This window comes from Aethalodelphis obliquidens, unplaced genomic scaffold, assembly GCF_003676395.1.
Source record: "Aethalodelphis obliquidens isolate GAN/ISIS:26980383/991018 unplaced genomic scaffold, ASM367639v1 scaffold104, whole genome shotgun sequence".
Lineage (NCBI taxonomy): Eukaryota > Metazoa > Chordata > Mammalia > Artiodactyla > Delphinidae > Aethalodelphis > Aethalodelphis obliquidens.
The window spans coordinates 2396004-2423860 of NW_020838048.1; the positions used below are offsets into that span (position 1 = coordinate 2396004).

Consider the following 27857-nt stretch of genomic DNA (forward strand, 5'->3'; position numbering starts at 1 on the left):
AAACCTACCTTGAAATGCTGGCTCTGTCCAGTTAGTAGCTAGATTACTTTGGGCAACAGATCTAGCAGTTTCCTCATTTGTGAAATGGGTATAGGAACAACCTTATAGGGTTAGATCATTAAATATAAAAATTCTTCCACCAACAGTGCACAAGGGTTCCCTTTTCTCCACATTCTTGGTAACACTTGTTATTCCTTATCTTTTTTTTTTTGTGGCCTCTCACCGTTGCGGCCTCTCCCGTTGGGGAGCACAGCCTCCAGACGCGCAGGCTCAGCAGCCATGGCTCACGGGCCCAGCCGCTCCGCGGCACGTGGGATCTTCCCGGACCGGGGCACGAACCCGTGTCCCCTGCATCGGCAGGCGGACTCTCAACCACTGCGCCACCAGGGAAGCCCTCCTTATCTTTTTGATAATAGCCGTTCTGACAGGTGTCAGGTGATATCTCATTGTGGCTTTAAATTGCATTTTGCTAATAATTAGTGGTGTTGAACATCTTTTCATGTGCCTGTTGGCCATCTGTATGTCTTTGGGAAAATGTCTCTTCAGATCCTCTGCTCAATTTTTTTTTTTTTTTTTTTTTTTTGTGGTACGTGGGCCTCTCACTGTTGTGGCCTCTCCCGTTGCGGAGCACAGGCTCCAGACGTGCAGGCTCAGCGGCCATGGCTCATGGGCCCAGCCGTGCCGCGGCATGTGGGATCTTCCCGGACCGGGGCACGAATGCGTTTCCCCTGCATCAGCAGGCGGACTCTCAACCACTGCGCCACCAGGGAAGCCCCCTCTGCTCATTTTTTAATCTGGTTGTTTGTTTGTTTGTTGTTGAGTTGTATGAGTTCCTTGTATATTTTAGATATTAGCCTCTTATCACACACATGATTTGCAAATTTCTTCTCCCATTTAGTAGGTTGCCTTTTCATTTCCTTCGCTTTGCGGAAGCTTTTTAGTTTGATGTGGTCCTATTTGTTTATTTTTGCCTTTGTTTCCCTTGCCTTTGGAGTAAGATCCACAAAAGCATTGCTAACGCTGATGTCAAGGAGGTAATGTTTTCTTCTAGGGTTTTTATGGTTTCAGGTCTTACATTCAAGTCTTTAATCCATTTTGAGTTGATTTTTGTGTATGGTGTAAGATAGTGGTCTAGATTCATTCTTTTGCATGTGGGTGTCCAGTTTTCCCAGCACCATTTATTGAAGAAACTGTTCTTTCTCCATTGTATATTCTTGGCTCCTTTGTTGTAAATTAATCGTCTATATGTGTGTAGGTTCATTTCTGTGCTCTCAATTCTGTTCCACTGATGTGTTTGTTTCTATACCACTACCATACTGTTTTGAGTACCATAACTTTGTAGTGCAGTTTGAAATTAGGGAGTGTGATACCTTCAGCTCTGTTCTTTCTCAAGATTTCTTTGGCTATTCAGGGTCTTTTGTGGTTCCATACAAACTTTAGAGCTAGTTTTCTAAATAGAACTATAGTTCTATGAAAAAAGCCATTGTAATTTTGGTCAGGCTTGCGTTGAATTTGTAGGTTGCTTTGGGTGTTCTGGTGTTCCTTGTTCTTTAAGGCTCAGGATACAGCTGTTTTACCCTCTCATGTCTCTACTAGGAAATGAGTTCCTCCTTGCAGAGTTTAGGGTAGATTGATGAGATTATATCTGCAGAGTGGCTTTATCTCTTTGGGTGAGGCCCCCTTTGCAAGTGCACATTTTCCTCATCATGACTATTTGTGCCTCTATGAAATACTGCCAAAGGGAACAAGAGGAGCCTGCCAGAAAGAGAAATTTCTTAGGGCAAGAGATGAAAAAGAAATGGAGCAAAGGGTAAGATTTTAAAAAAAAAGAAGAAAAAGAAGAAAGAAAAGTAATTGCAAGAAAGAAATTAGAACAATTATATAAACAGAGATTGGCTTCAAGGACACAGGGCTAAAATCCCAGACTCAGAGGAAGGCAGGCCGTGGGTGAGAAGAAAAACACAACAAAACCCTCAGAGTTAGAATGGCAAATTCTCCAGGGCTGATTGGAGAGGTTCCAGAATAGGAGCTTTAGGCAGGCTACATTTAAAGAAAAGAAAAAAGAAATGAAAATGGAAAAGCAAAATTCCCAATATGCCTTTGCATTTTTGACTGTATCTCCCAGAAAAGAGTTTTTAGCCGTAAGATATTGGATATCAATGGGAGAGTAATACACATGCAATATAATGGCATAAATAGAATATAAATAGTGATTATGGATTTTGCAGCCCACTAAAGAAATTTATTATGTTTCTTTTTCTTTTTTAAGAAGAACCCTGAAGAACCTTTTTTTAAAAAAAACCCATTGCTGCACATGGGTTTTCTCTAGTTGTGGCGATCGGGGGCTACTCTTCATTGCGGTGTGCGGGCGTCTCATCGCGGTGGCTTCTACTGTTGCGGAGCCCAGGCTCTAGGCCCGTGGGCTTCAGTAGTTGTGGCGTGTTCTTGTATGCAGTTCCTCTTCCTTTTCAACTCATTCCTGTGTGCTCTAGACAAAGCTACTTTCAGCTCGCTCCTTCTTTTCACTAAAATGAGAGTGGCCTGTGTTAGGTTGTCTTGTGTGTCATGATTGATGGCTGGCATCCTTTCTGTGAATAAAGCCTATGATCTTAATGACTTCAGGAGTTCACATCAGAAACATGTATCACAGCATGAAGCTAACTTAGACTTTGAACTTGCAAGTGATGATGAATTCGACAACTGGGTTTGAGGTTAGATGTTTTTTTAAAGCCTATGAACAAAACATGTTTTGATGTGGATGTTTTCATTAAATAAACTGAGCAGTTGATCACTTATGCACTTTTTTGTTGTGGGTATAAATTAAGTTTCTGTTTTTCTATAAGAAGCATCTTGAGATCACAGAACAGGTGACTTGGGGGTCCTGAGACACTGTTATGGAGTTAGATGGTCAACTCAGGTAGCAATACCCAGTACTTTGGGGGCAGTGTTGCTTGCTTACTCCTTACTATCTGGAGGTGAGAGAGAAAAGAGGGTGTCTCTGGAAACAGCCATTCCTGAATGCTGGCTTCTTTGGGAGCTTCCCAGTGGTGTGGCGTGTGGTGAATTTGCCCAGCTGCTTTAGGGACCTTGCCAGCCCCACTGTAGCTAGCTCTTCTGCTCCCCTCACCCTCCCACCTACACCCCTAGGCCTTGCCCTGAGCCTCTCCCCTCCCGGGAGAGAGGTTTCGCATCTGTGCCTGATTTAAATATCCATGCTAGATATTTGCAGTCAGTGAATCTAGAAGGGCCAGTAGGGACCTGGTTTAATTCCCACACTAACCATGGCCCAGGGACTGCAGCTCTGGTCTCTTGATTCTTAGTGTAGTTCTTGTGCTTGTTCAGCAAACATGTGAGTACCTACTGGACATCAGTTATGGGTATAATACTGAACAAGACCACAAATTTCATGCTTTGGGCAGCCAACAGAGCCCAGAACATATAGACAAGTCACCAGGCAAATTAACAAAAAGAATGGGGGGTATAAAGAAATCTGGGAGGAGCACCTGATCCTGTCCCAAGGGTCTGGAGCAGTCCAACAAAAAACTATAATGCGAGCTACATATGTTATTTTAGTTCGCCTGCTAGCCATATTTTAAAAATAAAAAGAAATTGTGAAATTTAATAGTATATTCTGCTTAACCCAATATATCCAAAGTAGTATCATTTCAATATGTAATCAATTTTTTAAAATTATTAATTTAACATTTTATATATTTCTCCTATTAAGTGTTCGAAAACTGATGTGTACTTTACACTTACAGCACACCTCAGTTCAGACTCGCCACATTTCCAGTGTTCAGTAGCTATATGTGGTGAGTATCTACCGTATTGGACAGAGCAGATTGATAGACTGTTTCTCGGAGGATGAACCATTAAGCCAGAAGGATAATAAGTCAGCTGGGAGAATGAATGGAGAGCTGGAGAAGGCTTCTAGGCTTCAGGGGCCAGAAATCTTAAACCCTCCAAGATAAGAGAAGGCAGATATCTTTCAGGAAATGTGTGGAATTCATTGCAGCCTCTCTTGGAGTACAAGGGTTGCAATGTATAGGGACTCAGAAGTTAGGCACAGGAGTAGGTTGGAGAGAATGAACGTGAGTTCAGTTTTGGATGTGCTGAGTTTGAGTTGCCTGTGGACAACCAAGTGGAGGTGTGAGATGGTAAGGAATTCAGAGACCTCACTGTGGACTGGACTAGAGTGCAGAAGCTTCCAGAAGGAGGTGAGAATTTAACCAGCATTTTAAAGGATGGCTAGAGTCAATGCCTTGTACCCCACATGGAGTATAGGTTCCACTGAGTTGGAGTTCTCAGTTTTTGTCATTCAACACAGAGGAGCAGACACAATAAAGTTCATTATTAGAACCATCACAAGTTTAGGCACACCAATTCAGCCTGTATGTTTCCTTCACACCTCACTATCTTCCATAAACAAAGTACGGCTCCTTGTCATGCTGGAATGGCATTTGGATGGAAGATACCAGAGCCTTTATTGGAATATTTATATTCTAATCTTTCATGAAATGAAGGTCAATTCCCCTGTGCTTTAGGGGAATTGTGTAAATTTTAAATTTTTAGGAAAGAACATTCACTGAAATGCACAGTTTTTACCGTGTAGTTTTGTGGTCCATGCCTAAGTCAAGTATACTGAATTTAATCACACTTATTAGTCTTTTTCACCCAAATTGTTTCTAAGTTGTTTTTTTTTTAATCCTCTAAATTTACATATAAACTTCTGATACAGAATCTGGTTTTGGGCAAAAGTACAATTTTTTTTTTTTTTTTTTTTTTTTTTTAGTGAGAGGAAAGTAAATAGCATGCTATACCCATAAAAATTAAATACATTTATTTGAAAGGGCCAATGACTCACCAGCATCTTGGAAACTCCTTTCTGCCATGATCTTAGCAACTAGTAGGAGTGGTATGGACTCACAATTGCAAAAGTATGGAATTTGTTGCGCCAGTAGAATGATAGTAAATGAATGTAATGCTGAGCATCAGAACTTACGGTGGACGAATAAGACAGTTTGGAAAGGATTTGACTTAATCTCCTTTCCAGAGGCAATGATAGTATATTTTTATTCCATTCTTAAAAATTGATGAACCTAAAGGATGAAATTTTAAAAGAAAGAAAGAAGTTAATTGCTTACAAAAGGCAATTACTGCCTCTTCCTGCTGGGTCCTTGGAGCCCAGCTAAGACTGTAAAATACCAGATGAGTGGGGCTGCTGGGGCAGAAGGAGAAATACACAGGCCGCCCATAAACCTGCGTGCCAATGGCTGTGTTTCTGGGTTGTTTGCATTGGAAAGGGCACGGACTGTGCTCTTATCTCTGCTATGGCTTGGAAGTAAAGATTCACCAAGGATTGGTAGTGCTAATATCATGTATTTTATGGCTGCAATTCATTATGGAGCCTCTTGTAAAATCCCCGTCAAGGGGCTTCCCTGGTGGCGCAGTGGTTGAGAGTCCGCCTGCCGATGCAGGGGACACGGGTTCGTGCCCTGGTCCGGGAAGATCCCACGTGCCGCGGAGCGGCTGGGCCCGTGCGCTGTGGCCGCTGAGCCTGCGTGTCCGGAGCCTGTGCTCCGCAACGGGCGAGGACACATGGTGAGAGGCCCGCGTACCACACCAAAAAAAAAAAAAAAAAAATCCCCGTCACACAAAATGGCTGTAAGAGCCACTTTTCGTTTTGCTGCCAAAAGGACCATTTGGTTTCTGCTAATTTCATTACAGGTATAATCAGATGATGTTTGCTTATTGCTCTCGATAATTTCACTGTCCTAAATACCACAGCTTCAATTGTGCCCTAGAAAAACTCCAGAGTTGAGTTTCATTCAACTCTGTTCATTGAGCTCCAAGTTTAGGCAAATCCTATGCTGGTGGTCCATGACTTACTCGGATATAAGGAAGTTTGGAACCTGTGAGAGAACTGTATATCTGTAGGATACAGGGTCACTTATGCCATAAAATGAATGACGTCAACTGGACTTGTACTACTCTTCGTACAAGTAGGGTCTCCAGAGAGACCCTGGAGATCTCTCTCTCTTTCTCTCTCTCTCACTGCCCTCCCAGCCTCCCCACGCTCCCATCCCCCATCTAGAGTGCACTGTAATATAGCAGCAGTAGAAGTGATGTCCGGAAGGTGCTCATTACTCTGGAGCAGAGGTTGGCACGCTTTTCCTGTAAAGATCCAGATAGCAAATATTTTAGAATTTGCAGGCCACATAGTCTCTGTCAAATTATTCAACTCTGCCATTTTCACACCAAAGCAGCCATAGACATTACTTCAATCAATGGGCATGGCCATGTTCCACTAAAATTTCAATTACAAAACAGGCAGTGGGCCGAGCCCATGAGCTGTGGTTTGCTGACCACTGATGTGGGGAATAGAGGGAGGAGACAGCACCGCTGGCTGTGAGTCCAGCCTCCTTTGGGAAGGAGGCAGCAGAGGAAACGGTTCTAACAGGATGGATACGATTTCCCTAGGGATACCTGTTTTCAATCTAGTTTGTTCTTGGTTGCTTTCAAATTATTTTATGGATACGTTTCCTATCATCAGCTTTTGTACATGTTCCTGGAGAACCATGACCAAGTGATCGTTTTGTGTTCTTACAAAGTTTAGGTGAGTTCTAAGACACAATATGTGCTCAATAAATCCTTTTGGAGGGAAGTAGGGTAGAGGCTTCGAGGAAAGTTTCCCAGAGCTTTCAAACTCTGCTCTGCTAAAGAATCAATATCTCAGGCAAAGATTAGGGCCAAGCCATGGCTTGTGTACCTTGTCTGGAGTTGTGGCTGCTGATATGGTTTCTAAGATAGACACTGACCCCAGGATACTGCCAAGAGAAGGGAGCCCTTTGATTCCAGATCGTAAGGGACGCTCTCTGCTCATTTTGAAAGGAAAGGAGATACAGCTCCATTTAATGGAGATGACCTTGAATGTGAGGTGCTACCTTTGTTCAGGGGACATACTTTGTTATATTTTCCTCATTCAGACCAGTCCGCATGGACTCTTTTGCCTTGATCTGGGTCTCCCAAGGTCAGTGTCAGATAAGGAGTAGGTTCTGACGTCCATCCTGGTAAATCCCTGCCAGACTGACCTCAATGGCGTCACAGACACCTGTCAACTGCTATCCATCTAGGAGCCCCAAGTTGAAACCTCCAACAGAAATAGTTTACTTCCTGTTTCTAAAACATGCTAAGGCTCACTACTCAAAGTGTGCTCCTGGGACCAGCAGCATCAGTACTACCTGGGAGCTCTTTAGAAATATAGACTCTTGAGCCCCACCCTAGCCTTGCTGAATCTGAACCCGAAGCGTAACAAAATGCTCAGCTAATTCGTGTGCACCTTAAAGTTGGAGAAGCTGTTTTGTAAGAGGCACTTTTCATCATAAAAGGCTTTTCAGCACTGTTCTAATAGATGTATCATTTAGTTGCTAAAATCTCTTTCCTGGAAATAGTAACAGTTGTAGTATTTATTATCATTGTCAGAGGAACAGATTTTTAAGACTTGTCTAATAAAAACTTAGCATGTCCGACATGGTTACAATATAGATCTTTCCCACTTGCCAGTCTGCATGCTTTGTAAATAAATGTCTTCCTTGTTGTGGAAGTAATTACTCCAAGATGTAGAAATACTGAGCGCTTACTGTCTTCCCAGTATTTTCAGCTCGTTGCTTCTCTATGACACATCTTGGGAAATACATGATGGGTTTTGTCCTACTTTATAAAATGATTGTGTTTGGACATAAAAATGTAGCAGAGCTTACATGTGGCCATTATTTGAGTTAGGCAAGGAATTTCTGGATCTTTCTCTGTCTTCAGTGATAACATGCCTACCTTTGGAGCAGAGGAAATGAAAAATATGAATGAACTCCAAATGGAAGCTGGGGAAGATGGACAGAAACTAAGCAACCCTAGTAGTGTTACTCGGCACCATTTAGAATATGTTTTCTCCTTCGGATCTTCCCAGTTGTTTCAAGACCAAAAGAACAGTAGTAGGGTGGTGCCGAGTGGCAGATAGATCTTTTCAAGTGTATCTGTTCATGTCCTCTATGAGGTTTCTTGTGTTCTCCACCCTTATACATTTTGGATGCCCTTGAAAATGTGTAGATATTGAGAAATCTAGGGAAATAATGAATTCCCCTTTGATATCTGGGCAGGGAGTATTTTAAAAATTTAAATTTCTGCAGTTTGCATCATGTACACAAATTTGTTGCTTCTGTATTAATCACTGAGGAAAATGAAGAGAAGCCATGAAACTGCATGATGCGTTCAGACTTGTGACAGGGCGAGGCGATGGTCATGTAAATGCGGGAACAAAGCCATGCGTCTCTGTATGAAATAGCGCTAAATGAAAAGCCACCAGAAATCTTCCTAGAATTAGAGAAAAAGAAAGCATACTAGGGAATTCCTTGGCGGTCCAGTGGTTAGGACTCTGCACTTTCACTGGCAAGGGCCCGGGTTCCATCCCTGGTTGGGGAACTAAGATCCCACAAGCTGTGCGACATGGCAAAAAAAAGCACACTAAGACGATGTGTCTTGTTGATATTATAAATAACCCATTAAAAATATCACACATGCAGTCTAGCTCTGGAGAAGGGAGCCAGACAACACATTTTCGCATTCCAGCATGCTTAGGTGTGCCAGAGTATGCTGTAACTCTCTGGCTTCCCGTGTTAAGGGTGTCAGCAGGTGCAGTCTAAACATCTGTTCTTTAAGGATTATAAATCAGCAGTAAAGGAAGAAGTCTCCAGCAGGCACTGAAATAGCAAACCAAACTCGAGCGTATTTTCAATGGAAAATAGACACATTTTTGCTTGGAAAATGAATGACCTTTGGTGGTTTAAAAATGTGAATAAGGCTAAAACAGTGGTAGATATTATTAGGCATCGTACATCTTGATAATAAAACCCTCTTATAGCATCACATTTGAAAACCCTAAGAAAAATCAGCTCATGATACTCTTTCTACAAGCCCCCCAAAATCTTGATTTGAATTTTGGAAAGCAGCCGCTATAGCAAGTTTTTCTTTACAATTTTAGACTGCCTACATATTACATATTTGAAACACCACTCATCAGATAGTGGCCCTATTTATAAGACAAGATCAATGGTTCACAGGTTTAAAACTCCCCATAAATACTCAGCTATGTGATGGATTGAACTATAATGTTCTACCTTTGGATCAAATGCTGTGAAAAATAGGAATTTTGCGGAATTTGTGTATCTGGGTTTCTTTCTATCCTGTTAAAGATTATGGCCTTTTAGAAAGAGACCTGTTTAGCTGATGGAGGTGAACATTTTGGAGCTTGAAGGGACCTCAGAAATCATCTAGTCCAGCGCCTTCATGCTACAGATCAGACTCTCGAGGGACAGAAATATAAATGACTTTTCCAAGGTGCCACTGTAAATCAGGGGTCAGCAACTGTGGCCAATGAGCCAAATACAAATTTTGGTGGGCGGCGGGTGAATAACGTTTTTTTGGAGCACAGCTGTGCCCGTTAGTTTACACATTGTCCGTGGCTACTAAAGATCCAGCGGCAGAGTTGAGTAAATACTGCAGAGACCACACGACGCTTGAAGCTGAAAATATTTACTATCGATTCTTTATAGGAAATGTTTGCTGACCCCTGCTATAAATGGTAGACTTAGAACTTATTCTCATGCCTTCCAGGCCAGTGTTCTTCTGTATTCTTTTTCACTTTTAGTTCCCAAAGGGTACATATATAGTCAATGCACTTTCTTCTTCTCTCTCTTCACTTTTATAATCTGTTTCCTTTTATTTCTGCTGGTACCTAACTGAGGATAATTTTTAAGTAATATTTAATTATCTTACTCAGAATGAAAAAGAAAACTTAATGGAATGAGAGATAGCTCTTAGGTACACTTTTAACATAGGATTCTAAAGTCATTAAGCAAGTCTAAGAAGATTAAGAAAACTACAGTCCATATAAGTACATACTTTATATGTTAATCCCTAAAAATTTAAAAATGATCAGAATATATGTGCATGTCCCCAGCAGACAGTGCAAATATAATTTTCAAATGGAGAGCTAACTCCGAAAGTATTTGAATTGTTCATATACGGTTCATGAGGATGTTCCCTGGGAAGCCAGTTGGACTTCTCTGAGCTTGGTGAGTAGCAGTGTTAGGTCATGAGTCATCTGTAAAATAAGTCAAATATGAACATGAATGCTGCCTCTCAAAATGATGTGTTTGCAAAAGCGTTTTCACAACACATTTGAAAATTAGATTAGGCCGTTTGGTAGGTGCAGCCAATGCTGGGTTTCATTACTCATATAATCACTGTTCAGTTCTGTGACATGCTGCATTTGCTGGGTCCTGAGGGTGTGTTCGGGTTCCATATTACAGCTCAGAGCGAAAGACTGGGCCCGAGGTGAAGGAGGACATGTATTTAATGGTCAGTATGGCTGAAATTGTTGTCCATGTGGGCTAAATAGAGAGGTGTAAGGAAGACTTCCCTGTTTCCTGATGCCTGAATTTCCCAACGTGGGACTCCTACCTGAGGAGTTTCAGTGAAAGCTCAGGGCAAAGCCCAGTGTCCAGACCACGCCTAGGTAGGGTGAGCCACGAGGCCAGCCTTCCTCATCAATGTTACCAACTCCTATCTGCTTGTCACAGCTCTAGCTCTGCACCAGGACTGGCACAAAAGTCCTCAAAAACATGTTTTGAATGATTGATTGAATGAGTGAATGTACCATCATGAGGGCACCTGGTGCTTGGAAAAGAAAAAGAGTGCTCAGACTACATTATAGCGCAGAGAGTAAGAAGTGTACTCTCGGGTTGTGACATCATACGCAAGGCCGACCCCAGAACCTTGCAGAGAGGAGTCCATGCTCAGTGAATGTCTGTTGATTGACCTCACACGTCTCTCTTTGTAGAGGCTTGGCTGTACAATGCCCTTTGTGTCCACTCGGAATCCTCTCTTCATCCGGATGGGCCAGTCTTCCCTCCAGTAATTAGCTCAACGCAACTGTCCTGTTTTTTCAAGAGATTCCTTTGCCAGCTCAGATCCCTTCTGGTCTGGCGTTCTCTAGCAAAGGTGAACAACCTAGTCTGGCTGTGCCCAGGATCCTGGCACATCAAGACATCTGTGAGGGGCTTTTTAGCTGGGGTAGAATGTTCTTTGATGTCAAAACCCTCGTTGCGATGCCTGCTGTGTGCCCGTGCCGGCTCCCCCTTGCCCATCCTGCCCTAACAACCAGAGAGTGGGAGCCTCTCATCTGTGATTGGCTCGTTTCCTCATCATCAATTCTAGGACCCTTTTTGTTCTTTCTTCAGGTTGCTGCTAAGTTATTAATTTATGTTCCCATCTTGAACTCTGCCCTTTGAAAAATCCTAGGAGTCTTTGGGGCCCAGTCCCAGCTGCCTACAATTATGGCCCTTGGATGAAAGATTCTAGGGACTTGTGTGTCAGCTCAAGTCACACATAGTATCTGGTGCACAAGTACCATTGCCAGACCCTGTGTGAACTCCTGGAGTCACATTTGAAGAGGCTCTATGGTGTGATTTATAAACAGTGGCCATTATCGATGGATTTTGAAGCAAAAGTTTGCATCATCGTTTCTCGAGTCTTAAATTTATGATAATGTTGCACCTTTAAAACATGATTGAATAAAGAGACAGGATAACTGAATGCACAGGGTAAAGCTTGATTGGATACCAAATCAAATCCCCAAAAAAATCTATGAAGGAAAAGTATTAGGATAATTGGGGAAATTTGAATATGGACTATATATTAGATAATATTGTATCAATATTAAATTTGAGTGCAATATGGTATTATGGTTTTAAAGGGGAGTATCCTTTTTCTTAAGAGAGAGTTGCTGCAGAATTTGGGGGTGAAATGTCCTGATGTCTATTGGTTCAAGTAAACATTTCACATATGTAAACGGAGACAGAGGGAGTGGACAAAGGAGTGAAGGGAGAGGGGATAAAACCAAATGTTGAAAAATACGAATAATTGATAAACCTAGGGCATAGTTTTTCCACCTCCACATTCTTGACATCTGGGGCTAAATCATTGTTGCAGGGCCGTCCTGTGCACTGTGGGATATTTAGTGGCATCCCTGGCCTCTACCCACTAGATGCCAGTAGCACACCACCACCCCCAGTTGCGACAACCAGAAATGTCTCCCGTCACTGCCAAATGTCCACTGGGGGGCAAAATCGCCCCTTGTTGCGGACCTCTGCTCTAGGTGATGAGCACAAGGATGACTGTTGCCCTCAACTTTTCTGTGACTGAGATTTTACAGAATGAGAAGTCGGGGGAGCACATAATCCTGGTAACGATTGGGAGCTTGTCATCGGTGAAGAGCCGTTTCCAGCTACGGAAACCTTGAACTAGAGAAATGAAAACGACCTTCTATCAAGGACACTGATGAAGGCTTAAACATTTGGCGTTAGTGAGGTTTAGATTTAAGGCCTTTGATTTTGATCTGGGGCCTCCGAATTGCAATTTTGTCTTCACAAAAGCAGGAGGCTTTCAGGAATGCCGAGGCAGCAAGTTCCTATCTCGGCGTTGCCTTCTGGGCTGCAGGGTCCTGTCTGTTGAAATCCTGGACCTGCCTAGTCACTGTCATATGGCTCCTTTTGGAGGATGCTCCAGAGTTTGACTGCTGTTCATTCATTCATTCGTCTGTTCAAACAAATGCTATTATAAAACAGTTTCCGTGTGCCAAATCCTGCCCTCAGTTCTGATGTAAAAAGGGACTGTTGTTTTGGATCCAATTACGTCGAGTGTGGGCTTGTTGGTCATGGCTGAATTCAGAGGCAAATCCCGTGAGTTCCACGTCTGTACATTTTCATCATGCAGAGACATAGATTCCCCCTAGCCATTCAACAATAGAAGGTGACATGCAGAAGTTATATTACTGCTTCCATGCATGTATGTGCCCCATCGAAAGCAATGATAAAATTCCTATTTCTGTACTACTTCATAGCCCTCAGGAAACCAAGTATAACAGGACACGTCAGTTAACAAACAGTATATGTTGCACACCTACCATTGCCAAATGTGGATTCCAGGGTTCTAAACATGAAGGAGACTCGCCCCTGTCCTAAGGAAATCACAGTTGGGTAAGAGAATCACAACTGGCAAGAGAGAATTCCAATTGAAGGTGGCAAGGCTAATTAGAAGAGTTCAAGTTGCAATGACTGTATTAACAAATAAGTGTTTATTGAGCACCAACTATGTGCAGTAGGTAGAATTTTGTAAAGTGGTATTAACGCTCAAGAGCTTACAATCTAGGAAGACGTGTATCCCCACAGTTACCGGTAATTATACAAGGTAGACGCTACCTCAGTAGTGCAAACAGTCGCTTCCCACGAGCATAGGGAAACAAGATAATGATTTTAGGGCAGGGGATTCAGGGACTGCTTTCTGCAGTGGTAGCATTTGATATGCGTTTTGGAAGATTCATCATTTTTGGATAGATATGGAGAGGTCAGGGAGTTGGAGTGGGGGAAGGAGAACGTTTTAACCAGAGGGAATAGCATGAACGAAGACATGGAGATATGAACATGGGAAACACGCGTGTTCAGAGAATATAGGTGAGTTAGTTTAAAAGTAGCAGCATATTCTTAGCAAAATTAGTAGGTTGCTCGGCTGGAAAAGAAGATCTGGGCCAGATGATTGAGGGTGTTTATTTTCTGTGTTGACGTGATGTATTACGAGCACCTAGAACAGCACGTGGTACATACAAGGCGCCCCACCAGCATCTGTTATATGCGTCGTAGGCAGGCAGCTATGGTGGCGTTTGGTTTTGGTTTTGTTTTGTTTTGTTTGCCACGCTGCGCGGCATGCGGGATCTTAGTTCCCCGACCAGGGATTGAACCCGTGCCCCCTACATTGGAAGTGCGGGGTCTTAACCACTGGACCGCCAGGGAAGTGCCGGGGAGCTCTGGTTTTAATGCCTAAGATTCTAGGCCAGGACCATCATGTACCTTGGATTCCTTTATGAGTGCAGTTTCCATTGAACATCTCCTGTGTGCTGACACTAGTCTGAGTAACAGAGATAGAAAGATGGAGGATACGTGGTCCTGGCCTCACGGGGGTGCACCGAGTGTAGCATCTGCACCTGGCATCACGTGCTTACCCGGGAGCCACACCTACAGGCTCGTGAGCACATAGTCCAGCGTTCCAGTGAGAGGGGCTCCAGACCATTGGCTGACTGTTCCCACAGTTAGCTCTGTAACACCTCTCAGGGCATCCTTGGCCAGCCCGGCCTGTCTGCATCTATTTTCTCCTGTACAGTACAGGGCTAATTATAATTGTCCTCCCAGATTCACGGTCGGCTATATATGTGGCCTCAGAGTCTTAGGATGTCTTGAGCGCGTCACCGGCTTGTTTACAGAGTGAGGCTCAAGTGTGTATGTGCAAATTTGGGGAAGGAGAACCAGTTAGCTTAAATTTAATTCTCCTGGTAATTCTCCCACATACGCAATTGGGAAACAAGTAATTCAGCAGGCTGGTGAGAGGTTTGCAGTGAAAACCATGGATATATAATCGCACAATTAGTTTTATTGTGTGGGTTGGTAAATTATGCAACCAAGCAGATGAAAATAATCAGAAAAATGTTTAAATTTGGTAATGAAAATATACATCCAAATGTTTTTACTGTAGTTAAACTCCTGATTAATAATACATTTCTGCTTGACTAAAATGATTTTGTAATGAATATATTTTTAAGTTTCTGCTTTTATGAGGCTTAGTATTAATATGTAAATTAGTTTTGAATTGCCTGCTTTTCCCCCTTTACTGTATTTTCCTGTCCTCCGTGTCAAAACAGAAGTGAAATCTTCACGGTAGTTGGCGGGATGATTCTGTCTTCTGTGTGTGCAAGGCCTTGATGTTATTTTCACCCTATCAACATTGCTTTCTTCACGTGCACTTGCCCTAGGAGCTGCTAATAATGGGCTATAGGATGGAAAGCTGTTACCTCTTGTATAAGATTGCGATGCTGTTAGTACTGTAGTAACGCCTGATCGCATGAAGAGGTTTAGTTCTGAGACGGGAGAGAATACACCTAATTCAGAAGGTGTCTGTGTCTCAACGGCATGATTAACTGGAACCAAAAGGCTGGGGGCGGGGGGGCGGATGTCAGTCTGTTCCTCACTGATCCATGGGGACAAGAAACCTTGAAGAGCAGGAACCCCTCCAGCCCCAGTGGGGCCCACCAGGCTGGTCACCAAAGGAACAAGGCTGCCACCAAATTTGGAGTTTTTAAAATTCATCCAGAATCATCTTTTGTTCATTTTTCTCACTCCCTCTGCTTCCTTTACCTCAACCCACATTGCACGTCAACCTTGAAGGTCATCTGCTTGCATGCTGTGTGAAGTTCTGAATTCTGTAGGTTTTCGGGTACCGTAACCCTGCCACCATTTAGAGCAAAATAAATGAGGAAGTGCTTTAAGTCTTGTAATACCATATTTAGCACTCTATAACTTGGGTTATTCTGAAAATCATCTTTGTGAGTCCAAAGAGATAAGGATAATCAAATTCTGGGTCACGTTTTATTTTACTGAATTTGTATAGGGTCATTCGATATCGGGGATGAATAACTGAATACCTGTGGCTTAGGTTTTCTCATACATGAAACGGACCTGAAAATTCATTTCTGAACACCAAGTTCAGAGGACACAGCTTCATCCTGGCTACTGGTCCTAAGTATTACCAGGTATATGAGGAAGCCCATGAGTTGAAGTTACACTTAATTATGATACAGTGTGATTTAGAGGGAATTTGAATCAGGAAGCCTCGGGGTTCAGTCCTGGATACCCTTTGCATCAGATGAGTTTGGGTGGCCTCTGCCCTTCTCTGCCCATTTCCATCCCTCGTACATTCTATGTGAAACACGGTGTTTGTCTCCCAACAAGATCGCGGTGCCTATTTCCCCCAGTGAAGAAAAGCTGGTAACTTCACCAAACGCTGAGCAAGTTATACCTTCTCTCTGCGCCTCGGTTTCTTCCTCTTTATAATGGAAACACTAATGCTTTATCAGGCATTTTGTTACATGCTGACACAGGCTTGTGAATATCTAAAGAAATAGTGTATATAGAAGTGCTGTTTAAACTATTTGGTCAAATACAAAAGTTATTTCCATTACTATTATGACTGCCACTTATAACACAACATACCATTTGATGAGACTATTCTAAATGAGTCAAGCACTGCAGGGCTGTACGTATCTCATCTCTGCATAACATCACCATGAGGTGGATGTTATTATTTCCATTTCACATGCAAAACCAAAACCCAGAAAGGCCAAGTAATTCACCCAAAGCCGTGAAGCTATTAAGTGACTGTGAATTCTGATGTAAAGATGGATTCTCTCCGATGTAAAGATGCATTCTACTTATCGTAATTAGGCTTTAAGTGGAAACATTGAGAAGACTTTTTTTCCCCCACTAAAGTGTATTGAGCACCTACAAGAACCGTGCTAAGAACTGTACATTCATCACTTGGTTTATTCTTGACGACAACTCTGTGAGCTAAGCAGGGGCACATTTGTCATTTGTGATGGGGCCATCCTGTGCATTGCAGGATGTTTAGTGGCATCCTCGGCCTCTACCCACTAGATACCAGGAGTACCGCTTCCCCTGGTTATGACGACCAAAAGTGTCTCCAGATGTTGCCACGTGTCTCGGGAGGGAATCATTGAGTGAGACCAATTCTGTTTTACATGTGAAGAAAATAAGACCCAAAGAATTGAGAGTCCAGAGTCACAAAGCTAGTAAGTGGCAGAATTTGAGTCTGTCTGACTTGGGAGTTGGGAACCGGCCCTCACATTCCTTCTCCCCTACAGCATCCCTTTATCTGTTACTGAGGTGTGTTTCTAGCGGCCCGCGGGTGGTTTCTAATAAACTGCTTCTCCCAGAGAAGATTTGCCATCAAGATTTGGCCCAGGATTTAGAGGCATGCACGCAGGCAGTGACCATGGGTTGCTTCCTCGAATGGTCTCAGCATAAATAGTTCTGTACCTTTGCCTGTGCCCTTCATAGCTGCTCTCACTTCTTATGAAATATAAAGATCTTTTTTGTCCAGGACAGTTTCAATCTGTTGCAAATATAACACAAAGTTGCAAACCAGTTCAGGCAGTTGTTGGGAGTTTCTGGGATGACTTAAATAGCCCTGCCAATGTAGGTCGCTATTTTTAAGGCTGAGCTAAGCCTTTGAAAGTGGTTCACACAGCCATGATCTCAGGTTGAAGTCACAGAACATGAGAGCTGCAAGGAATCTCAAAGCCTGGCCTGAGACAAGTGGAAATTGACCCTCGGCACCATGGATACACACACACACATGATTCCTGGTTAAAAAACAAAACGAATTTCTGATATTTGCTTCTACTTCTGCTGAACTCATCCACTTCTTAACTTACAGGAAGGTGTAACTGTTTGCTTCAGCCCCTTCCTACCCTGCTCTTGCCAGACTGGAAAAAAGTAGATGACTGAGCCTTTCACCCTTCTGCTGTTTTGAGAATGGATGAAGCCATTTATACTTGTGTAACCACCCCAAGTCTTATATTCTCTTGAGGGTTAGGTAGAGATTTACTTAGCAGAGAATTTATAGCACATACTATAATACTATGTGGCGGGCAGCATACTGAAATCTTTACAAAATGCATTTTGTCACCCCAAGATGCGGTCCTATTACCACCATTTTACAGAGGAGGAGCTGGACTGAGGGGTTTAGAGAGGTTGAGTAACGCACTCGAGATTATGAAAAATAAATGCCTGAATTGAAGAGAGTCTGATTGTAACTCGGTGGTTCTCAAACTCAAGTGGGCACCGGCGTAGCCTGGAGGCTGGTTAAACCCAGATTGCTGAGTCAGCCGCATCCCCAGAATTTCGGGTTTAGTAGGTCTTGGATGGGGCCCAAGAATTTGCGTTTCTAACAGGTTCATGGGTGATGCCGCCACTGGTCCACAGACCACGCCTGGCAAACCTCCTGCTCCAGCTTGCGTGCTCTTGACCGCCACAGGCTGCCTCTCCTACGTCTTGTGAGCGAAAAGCAATGGTAGAATGACTGGGCAGTAGCAGCCGTGTCGGGCTATAAATCCCTGAGGCCTGGCCTCATCCGCACATGTTCTGACTCGAATGGCGTGGCCTTGGTCCCGGGCATCTGTCGTTTACAAGTTCCCCCATGTGGTTGCAGTGTGTGGTGAGGCTTCACAGGCTTTGCTGATTAGGCAGCACTTAGCAGACTTTAGTGGGTATGTGAATCCCCTAGGGCTGTTTACTGAATGCGGATTTTACATTGCACACAGACACCCAGGAGAAACCCGTGCCGCTGGACTTCAGCCCAAACTTGGAGTAGCAAGGACTAGTATTTCCCAGACCTCATGCTTGCCAGGTAAAATATAGGATGCCTGGTTCAATTTGAATTTTTGATAAATAGCAAATAATTATTTTTTAGTATAACTATGTCCCAAATGTTGCATGGGATGTACTTATACTAAAAATTATTTGAAATTCAATTTAAGTGTGCATTCTATATTTTGTTTTGCTTTTTGCTGAATTTAGCAACCCTACTTTAAGGTAAGAGTCATCGGGATTACTTGTTTCAACACACACACGCACACACTCACACACACACGCACACACACTCACTCATGGATTCCTGGCTGTAATTCAGACCTGCTGAATCATAATTTCTAGAGCCTGGTAATCGTTAACAAAAACTGCAAGATGGGTTCTTGTCAGCTCAATTTGGGAGATACAGAAAATGATGGCTTTTGACCACTTGTAATCCTCATGCACCCCCAGACGCATATTAGGAGGTTGTTGTCTGTTTTGAATCTAGTCAAGTAGCTGAGGGTACTTCTTTTCACATTTTAGACTCATTGGTAGCAGTATTCAGTCCTGCTACTAAGGTAAAGACAAATCAGAAAGACTCTAGGCTATGATATTTTAGCCTCTTTGATACTCCCAGAGAATCTGGGTGCTCGTTTATTTGAGGGTCTGGAGTAGGGTTTGTAGATAAAATACAGGATACCCCGTTAAATTTGAATTTAAGATAAATGATGAATAATTTGTTTAGTGTAAGTATTCCTCAGTATTATATGAGATACACTGATGCTAAAAAATTGATATTTGTGTGAAATTCACATTTAACTGGGTGCCCCGTGTTTGTAGTTGCTAAATCTGGCAAACCCTAGGCTAGAGGGGTCCTTTCAGATAATCTCCATGGGGCCAACCTGCATGCCGGCAGCTGAGCAGAGCTGCAGGGTTCCTATTTACAGGACAGTCTTTAGCCTCCACAGAGGGAGTCAAGAGAACCTTTGAGGCTAATAGGTCTTTGGACAAGAAAGGTAAGACCTCATTCAAAGAGGAGAAATCTGAAGAGGCCTCAGCCCCTGGGAAGGATGCCCAGGAACTCAGAGTGGACTCTTTCTGAAATGGGGGGAAATAAAGGGCATGCGTCTCACACTGGGACACAGGGTCAGTGTTACAGCCAGAAGTGAGGAGTTCTGCACAGGACTGTATTTTCATAGCAGCACCTGGTCCATCCTGAGGATAATCTCTGCATCTGAGGCGGCTCTAAAGCAAAAGGCCCAGAAGACTCCACATTTATGTGCACTGGCCCTGCCGCTGCTCTCCAGGGGCCAGGTCTTTGCACTCCTGGTAGGAAAAAACTGTCTTTCCGTTGCACTGGGGTGGGGGGCAATTGGGAGTGGTAGACAGTTTGGTGCAGCCACAGAGATGGGAACCAGGAAAGGAGGTCCCCGGAGCATCTTCCCAGTGGAGAGCAACTGCCTGCTTCCAAGGTTGTATATTGGGGTGGACTTCCCAGTAACCACACCACAGAGACATAGGAGCCAAACCCCTCCTTAATTTTGACCTTCGTCGTTGATTTGAGGATATATGGTCAGATACTTAGAAAAGAGGTTTTTGGGGGTTTTTTTTCGTACTGACACTTTAATTTGCTTTTAATTTTAATTTGCTAAGTTCTATGAATGTCATTCCGACCCATGTATTTTATGTCAACACATTAACAGGTAAACATGTAGTCGTGTCTGATTCTAATTATTCAATGATTTGTTTTATATCAGTTGATGTCCCTTGCCCCTAATTAACTCAATGAGTGTTTTTTCCAGTATTAGCACTGTATTTGGTGTTTCATGACAAAAGGCTTTATTTGAAAACATCTCGCTGAACTATTGGGTTTTTTTTTTACTATTTCCTGAACACACCTTACGGGACAGAATGTAGTTTATAATAAAATTCAGGCTCCCTCTTGCTCATTATTATAACCCTGTATTTTACATGTAAATTATATTAGGAAGCCAGCCTCTTTCTTTTAGTGATTTAGACTTCAGGGGGAAAAAAGAGAATGAAAGGAAAGAAAAGAGAAAAGAAAAGAAGACAGTTTATTTGTTTTTAATAAGTTCGCCCCCTCTGGGAAAGATGAACATTCTGATACTGGACGTAATTTAGTAATCCGGAATAAATTGTTGCATTCTCTATATAGGCCTCCTTTCACTTACAGGAATGTTCTGTGCGTCATCTCTTACTGTAGCTTTGCTTTTGCTTTTGCAAAACTTTTTAACAACAGTATACACTGTGTTCATACCTCGAAGGGCTTGGTCCGAATGCATCCTCTGCTGCTGTGGAGAAATTGGCGGGCTTTTGGTAGAACCTCAGGGGGACCAAGCCATGGGCTCTCACTACAGGCAAGCAGCTCGCTCTTCAAACACCACCAGGGGAAACTGCCACTGCTGGCTTGGGTGTAGAGAAGAGGAACAAAAACTTGGCATGTCTGTTCGTGTAATAGTCCACGGGTGGGAATTAGCCCTGTGGTGGGCCTCTAAGTTGGCGGGACCTGTGTTAAATTTGTGAACTCTTTTGCTCCCCACGCTTTCTGAAGGGTGTGGGAAAACTGAAAGGAAGTTAAAGAAAGGCAACGAAGGTCATTAAAATTCTGCAAACTAGTTCCTCTCCAGAAAACTTACAGGAAGTGGGGCTGGTTTCCGTTGAGGAGAAGCATTGGTTCATGGTCAGCTGTGTGAGTTGGGTGAGGGTGGAGGTCGGGGGTGGAATGCCCTGCATCCTGGGAAGTTCAAAGCCTCCCCTCCTCACAGACAGGTTGACACCCCTGATTTGGATGTTTGCTGCAGGAGGGCTGCCATGGACAGTTGTACAAGCTGTGTGTCTTATGCCTGGTGCAGGGGGTGGGGCGCCTCTTTCTAAGGGCTCCCAGGTTCACTATTGAGATGCTGACTGTGAGGCCCTGGAAGTGTCCTCACTGCTCCCCGAACACACACATATACACTTTGGTTCCTGTCTGCAGTTTGGAACCACCTAGAACATCTAACAGGCCATCCAGAGTGGGGAACTTCACCTGGAGCCAAAGGACAAATGACGAAGGATGTTGGTTGATCCTAAAATGACAGCATGTATTTCCTTCCCACGGTTGAGCTTTGAAGGAGTCTTTGATGTTCATGAGAGAACAGTGGAATTTCTGCAGGTCCCAGGCAGCAGAGGAGCGGCCATGATTCAGCAATGTTCCAGAAACTGGGCTTAGGCCTCTGGATGGGAATTGTCACTGTGCAACACTGCCATCTCAGCTGCTTGTCACGTGAAGTCACTCCCTTTTTCCTCTTGTTCTTGGAAAGGCTTCTAGAAAATTCTCCGTAACCTACCCTTTCATGTTGCTGACGAGTCACATTTCAGGTGTGGACTAGAAACTGTAAAAGTTAATGTGTGGATTTTCATTGCCACATAAATGGAGAGTTTGTCTAAGGTTTTATGACCAGTCACCTTGACTGGAGTATGGTTAATATGAGTGGAAATTTTGTATTTTGGTCACAGGAGTCCAGAAAACTGAGGCTTGGGGTTATTTGTTTAAGATCCATAAAAACAGGAATCTATTTTCATTTGTGCATTTGTATTGTGGTGTGATATCTGTTTATATGCCAAACCGTCCTAATGTCTGGTCCCAGGAATGCCTAGTGTCGTGGAAAGTGTGCTAAACGTTTGTTCAGAATTGGCTTGTGTGTCCTCAGGAAAGTTACCTAAGCTTTGTGAGCCATTCATCGTCTCCTCATCTGTAAAACGAGATGAGTATACTTAGCTCACAGGGCAGCTGGGAACAGCTTGCAGGATACTATAAAGAAAGATACTGAGCGTGCCACCTGACACAAAAACATTCTAATCGTTCATTTTGTCAGCTGAGGACACAGCCCGTAACGGAGACGAGCAAGTCCTGTGCCCCTTCTGGGGTTTGTCTCAGAAGAAGTGTTCCGGAGTCAGGTGTAATGATGCCTTGCTTTTCTTTTTTCCAGCCACAGGACAAAGTCTTCAGGCTGGCCACCTCCCTCGGGAACCTGGGGCTTGAACCAGGTGCCGCCCTATGGATGGGAGATGACGGCAAACCGGGATGGACGAGACTGCTTCATCAAGTAGGTTGAACACTTGGCATAAATAGTTTAATCTTTGGCTTTGGGGATGTCTCTGTTTTGACCCTTGGCTCAGGAGAATTAGCATACTTAAACTGAGGACTCCTAGGCACTTGGAGGCCATGACTCAAGCAGGTGATCCCCTGGGCCTTCCATATCTTGTGACATGAGGTTGCTTTGTTCTTGGACACGCGCCATCTTAGGCTCAGAATTCCCAGGGTATCAGGTACTCCTGGGCCAGAGCAAACATGTATGTTATTGAATCCTGGGCCAGTTGTACTGATTGTCCGAGGCTAGTAACTAAAGTTTGACATGGAGGAGGGTCATTTGGAAAGCCTTGTAGAAATGGTTAAGACAGGAATGTTACTGGCTCATCTGCAACTAGAAAAATCAGCTGAAAGGATTATGTGCTTTACAGGTTGTACTATAAATTGGTCCCACTAACATTGGCTGAGGTTTTGGATTTTTTGTGGTGCTCTTTTTTTTTTAATTGTGGTAAAATATATATTACATAACGGTTATGTTATTTATGTTATATATATAATGGTTCTATTGTATGTAACATAATGGTAAATTTTATGTACCATCTTAACTGCCTTTAGGTGTACAATTCAGTGACATTAAGTACATTCACAATGTTTTGTAACTCTCACCACTTTCATCTTCCAGACCTTTTTCATCTTATGCAACAGAAACTCTGTCTCTATTAAACAAGAGTTTCCCACTCCCCCTCCCTCCAGCACCTGGTACCTCATATAAGTGAAATCATACAGTATTTGTACTTTTTTATCTGGCTTATTTTACTTAGCATAATGTCCTCAAGGTTCATCCATGTTGTAGAACATCTATGAATTTCATTCCTTTTAAGGCTGAATAATATTTCATTGTGTGGATAGATTACTTTTTTTAATCCATTTATCTGTCAGGGGACATTTGAGTTGTTTCCACCTTTTTGCTCTTGTGAATAATGCTGCTGTGAACGTTGGTATACAAGTATCTGTTTGCATCCCTGCTTTTAATTCTTTTGGGTATATACCTGGCAGTGGAATTGCTGGGTCATACGGTACTTTGATGTTTACTTTTTTCGAGAATGACCAAAGTCTTTTTCACAGAGGCTGCAGTGCTCTGGTTGTTTGCAGTTGTATGAAAAAAGTGCTTATATTGCACCTCTCAAAACAGCAAGAGTTCACACTGTTTGCTTCTCCAAAGTGAAATATTCTTAATTATGAGAAGTTAGTGAAACAGATTTCAAATCAGGATGCATGGTTGGCCTACCCTGATACAAGTGAGCAGAGGTTGGAGGCCAAGGGGGGAAAAATCTTTCAATACCACAGGCTTGATTCTTTGTTCCAACCAGGCTGACTATGGACTGATTAGCAAATATAGGATCTATGTGATGTAGGGGATCAGTTTTATAAAAATAGAAGTATCTGCCAAGATTGATTTTTGAGTATTTGGTCTTTTGGACAGCCCAGCACCTCTAAATTAGGGCTGTTGGAAAGTAGCTAGGGAAAAACTCACGTGAGTGTTGTCAGTGGTTTCCTAGTCTCTGCAGCCCAGATCTCTCCCATTCCTAGATTTGCAGAGGGGAGAGGACCTCTCTTAAGAGTACAGTTGGTGGCTGAGGGGCTTGTTTCCTGGGTCCATCCTGAAAAGATTAAAGTTGACCTTGAATCTGATCCACTCCAGGGAGCCTGTGTGAAGTGACCCTCTGGCTCTTCAAGGCTTTCCTGAGGATGTGCTCATAGAGAAATTATGGTGGAAATCTTGGCAGTGGGGACGGAATCTCTCAGACAGCTCAAAGACACGAAGAAAGGCCAACGGTTTGTTTACATCCTAGATTCTGATTCGTTAATTTTACTTTATTATTGTTATTTTTAATTAATTTATTTATTTTTGGCTGCGTTGGGTCTTCGTTACTGTGTGCGGGCTTTCTCTAGTTGCGGTGAGCAGGGACTACTCTTCACTGCGGTGCGTGGGCTTCTCATTGTGGTGGCTTCTCTTGTTGCAGAGCACGGGCTCTAGGCGTGCAGGCTTCAGTAGTTGTGGCACGTGGGCTCAGTAGTTGTGGCTTGCGGGCTCTAGAGAGCAGGCTCAGTAGTTGTGGGGCACGGGCTTAGTTGCTCCACGGCATGTGAGATCTTCCCGGGCCAGGGCTCGAACCCGTGTCCCTTGCATTGGCAGGCAGATTCTTTAACCACTGTGCCACCAGGGAAGCCCTGATTCATTAATTTTAGTAGTTTGCCTAAGTCCCTCATAATGGTAGAAAGATGATATTATTTGATATTATATTGTGCCATCTGTTTTGTAACATGGTTATGAATTTACGTAATTGGCACAGTTGAGGTGGCCTAGATGCTTTAACTCAAAACAGTAAAAATTTCTGCCAAAGAAATGTAGTTTTAAAAGACATGGATTATGAATTTAGGAAGGTACAGCTCAGTCTTCTCTGATTAAGATGGATTTTTCCTTGTCCCTGGTTGGATTGAGGTTCCTGTGTATTCCAAGCCATTTGATCAACAGCCAGAAACCCAAACTATGGCCTATTGTTTAGAGATTCTGGGATCCCCAGCTAGCTCTACAGGTATGCATTTCCATCAATGTCATTGGCATTTTTAAGGGCCAGCCCAGGTGTCAATTTAACATTTACACTGGCCGGATGCCAGCTGTTGCAACATGAAAGAGCAGATCAGCAACTTCATAGAGAAACCTGCACTGATTACTAAACAGCAAGTTTTAAAACCAAAGTCACTGGTGTCACTTTTTTAAATCCGTGGAGCTTTTTTACTTGAAAAGTAAATTTCCACAGTCCTGTCAGAGACACTGTTTTAAGATGTCAAGAATGGTACTTCTGGTACAAGTGCTTGTTGTTTCTTTGTCACTAATGAGTTTTATAAATAATGAGAATCATTCTGATTTTTTCTCTTACCTATTGAGCGATGTCCGTTACAAAGAGATACTCTAATTACCAAAGTTTCCAGGGAGCCTGGTTTGCGGTATGGAGTATATCTCTACTCATTAGTTTTAGAAGTTAAAAGAACAATTTGGAAACTAATCTGTGGTTGGTAATTAGCATCTTTGCATTTAATTTCCCACTCTTACATTTTCTCTTTGAAAGAGATGTCTTCTTTTTTTTATCTTGTCTTAAGAGCTAAATGATAACTCACATCAGACAATTCTTTCTGATGGAGGTGCAGCTACTTTTAAGTGATGGACAAAGCTATGGGAGGAACCAGGGTTCACCTGTTCAAAGTTAGAGTGTCGGAGTTGATAATGAGATAATTCTATTGTTATGAATCTTTCAGAATATGACCCAGGGTAGTTCAAAGTGTGTTCAAATTTCATCTTTCCTTTCCTATCCCCAGTTATTTAGAGTAGGGCTGGATAATCTATCTTCTATTGAGTTACTAATCCATAGGGTTAAAAATTTTTTAAATGCCATTATACACATGATAATGTACATTTGTATGATTTTGTATAGTCTGCAGACTAGTGATTCTCAACCTTGGCTACACATTGGAATAGCCCAAGGAGCAGTAAAAAATCGTGATGCCTGGGTGTCTCAGTCCATTTGGGCTGCTATAATAAAATACCAGAGACTGGTGGCTTAAACACAGAAATTTATTTCTCACAGATCTGGAGGATGTGAAGTCCAAGATCACGGTGCTAGCGTGGTCGGCTTCTTGGTGAGGGCCCTCTTCCTGGCTTGGAGAGAGCTGCCTTCTTGCTTTATCCTCACATAGAGAGAGGATAGGAGAAGAGAAATCACCTCTCTGTGTCTCTTCTTATAAAAATACTAATCTCGTTATCAGGGCTCCACTCTCATGACCTAATTACCTCCCAAAAGGCCCCATCTCCTAATACCGTCACATTGGGGATTAGGGTTTTAACATAAGAATTTGGGGGAACACAAACATTCGGTCCATAGCACTGGATCTGGGATAGAGCCTAGGAATAGAGTTTCAGAAACTCCTCAGCTGATTCTAATGAACAGCTACTGTGGCTGCTCTGAAGCACTTTTTTTGCATTAATGCGGAATAATTACCCCATTTTCTAGATGCTAAAACTGAATCTCAGACTAATCAAAAGGCTTTCCCAAAGTTTACACACATGTACCAAGTCGCAAACTACTGCTCGTTCAAATACACTGGATTCTCCGTTAAGAAAGGACAAGTTTTGTTGGTATTCTTAGAGAAATACAAATTACAGTTTTTTGAGGAGCAAAGAACATTGTGTAAGAAACATGACAGATACAAAATAAAAATTTCTTGGTCCTTATTATTACCAGTTAAGAGAGCAGAAGAAGGGAAGGGAGAGAAGCAGATGGGAAGAGAGAAACTACCAAGAGAAGAGTCTCGGGAAAGAGAGCGTCCTGGTGAGAAATGGCTAATAGAGGGAGCAATGGACGGCCAGAGAAATTAAGAGAAATAGAGAAAGTGAGGTACTCTGAGATGGTTCTTATAATAATAGCATCAATAAATAATAGATGGAGGTGGATATAGATATAGTTGTAGATATGAGAAGAGATACAGATGTAGATAAAGTTATGGAGTATAATTACAGAGATATTGATACAGATATAGATGGCTATAAATATACAGAGTTGTAGATATAGATACCAATGGATATAGAATATAGATAGAGATGGATGGACAGACCAGTGACCGTACAACCAGCTTTGCCCAGGAGGGTCCTGGTTTAGGGGTGTTGTTCTCACGTAATTACTGGTGGCATCTCCCTTTGCTCTCAGAGTGTTCTGATTTAGATAACATAAGGTAACTATATATCACGCTACCAACGTTTAGAAAATTCTTGCAAGACGTAAGCTTGCATTTAATCTTGACAACTGTCCTGTGAGGTAGATAAAGCACATAGAGGAATCTCCTTCTTGAAGAAGAAGCTGAGGTTCACAGAGGCTGGTATCTCCATGTCCTCATGGGTAGTCAGACCCGTGTTTGCACCACAGCGTCAGACTCAAAGGCCTCGGTTCTTTTGGCTCTGTTACGGAAGCTTTGATCACCACCCCTAGGATTCCCCAGCCCAATCAATGTATGCTCAGCTCTGCTCATCTCCACCTGTGTCTGCCATACCCTCCCCTCCTCCGCATCCTTAGAAATGGCCTGGGCAGCCTGGTTGTCTGGTCATGCGCAAAAGCACTCCTTGGTTACACCTAACGTGTGTTCCCCCCAACATTTACTGAGCACTGCTAAGTGATGAAGTTACCAAAATGAGCAAGATACAGTCTTACCTTGCAGGATCTTAGAGTGTGGTGGAAGTGATATATGAAATAATACAATATGCTGTAGATACAGGGGAAGGCCCCAAGGAGGAAACAATCCTATCCTTTGGGAGTGGGTGTGAGGATGCAGGCCGTTGCCACGGGCCGCACACTACCACTACTAACCATTATTCTCAACCAAGCGATGTCTTTTTTAAGCTCTTTATA

General features: G+C 42.9%; 1 protein-coding gene across 2 annotated transcripts in view; it reads left to right on the top strand.

Moving 5' to 3' along the window:
- The window catches only part of FRMPD4 (FERM and PDZ domain containing 4), a 539348-nt gene that overhangs the window by 336133 nt on the left and 175358 nt on the right, over positions 1–27857 (top strand). Inside the window, exon 2 of one of the 2 annotated variants that reach the window (XM_027096577.1) lies at positions 22298–22414. In XM_027096577.1, the coding sequence (XP_026952378.1) occupies positions 22298–22414 (117 nt within the window). Of the gene's footprint in view, positions 1–22297; positions 22415–27857 lie in introns of those variants that run through there. The other variant, XM_027096576.1, reaches the window with a different exon arrangement.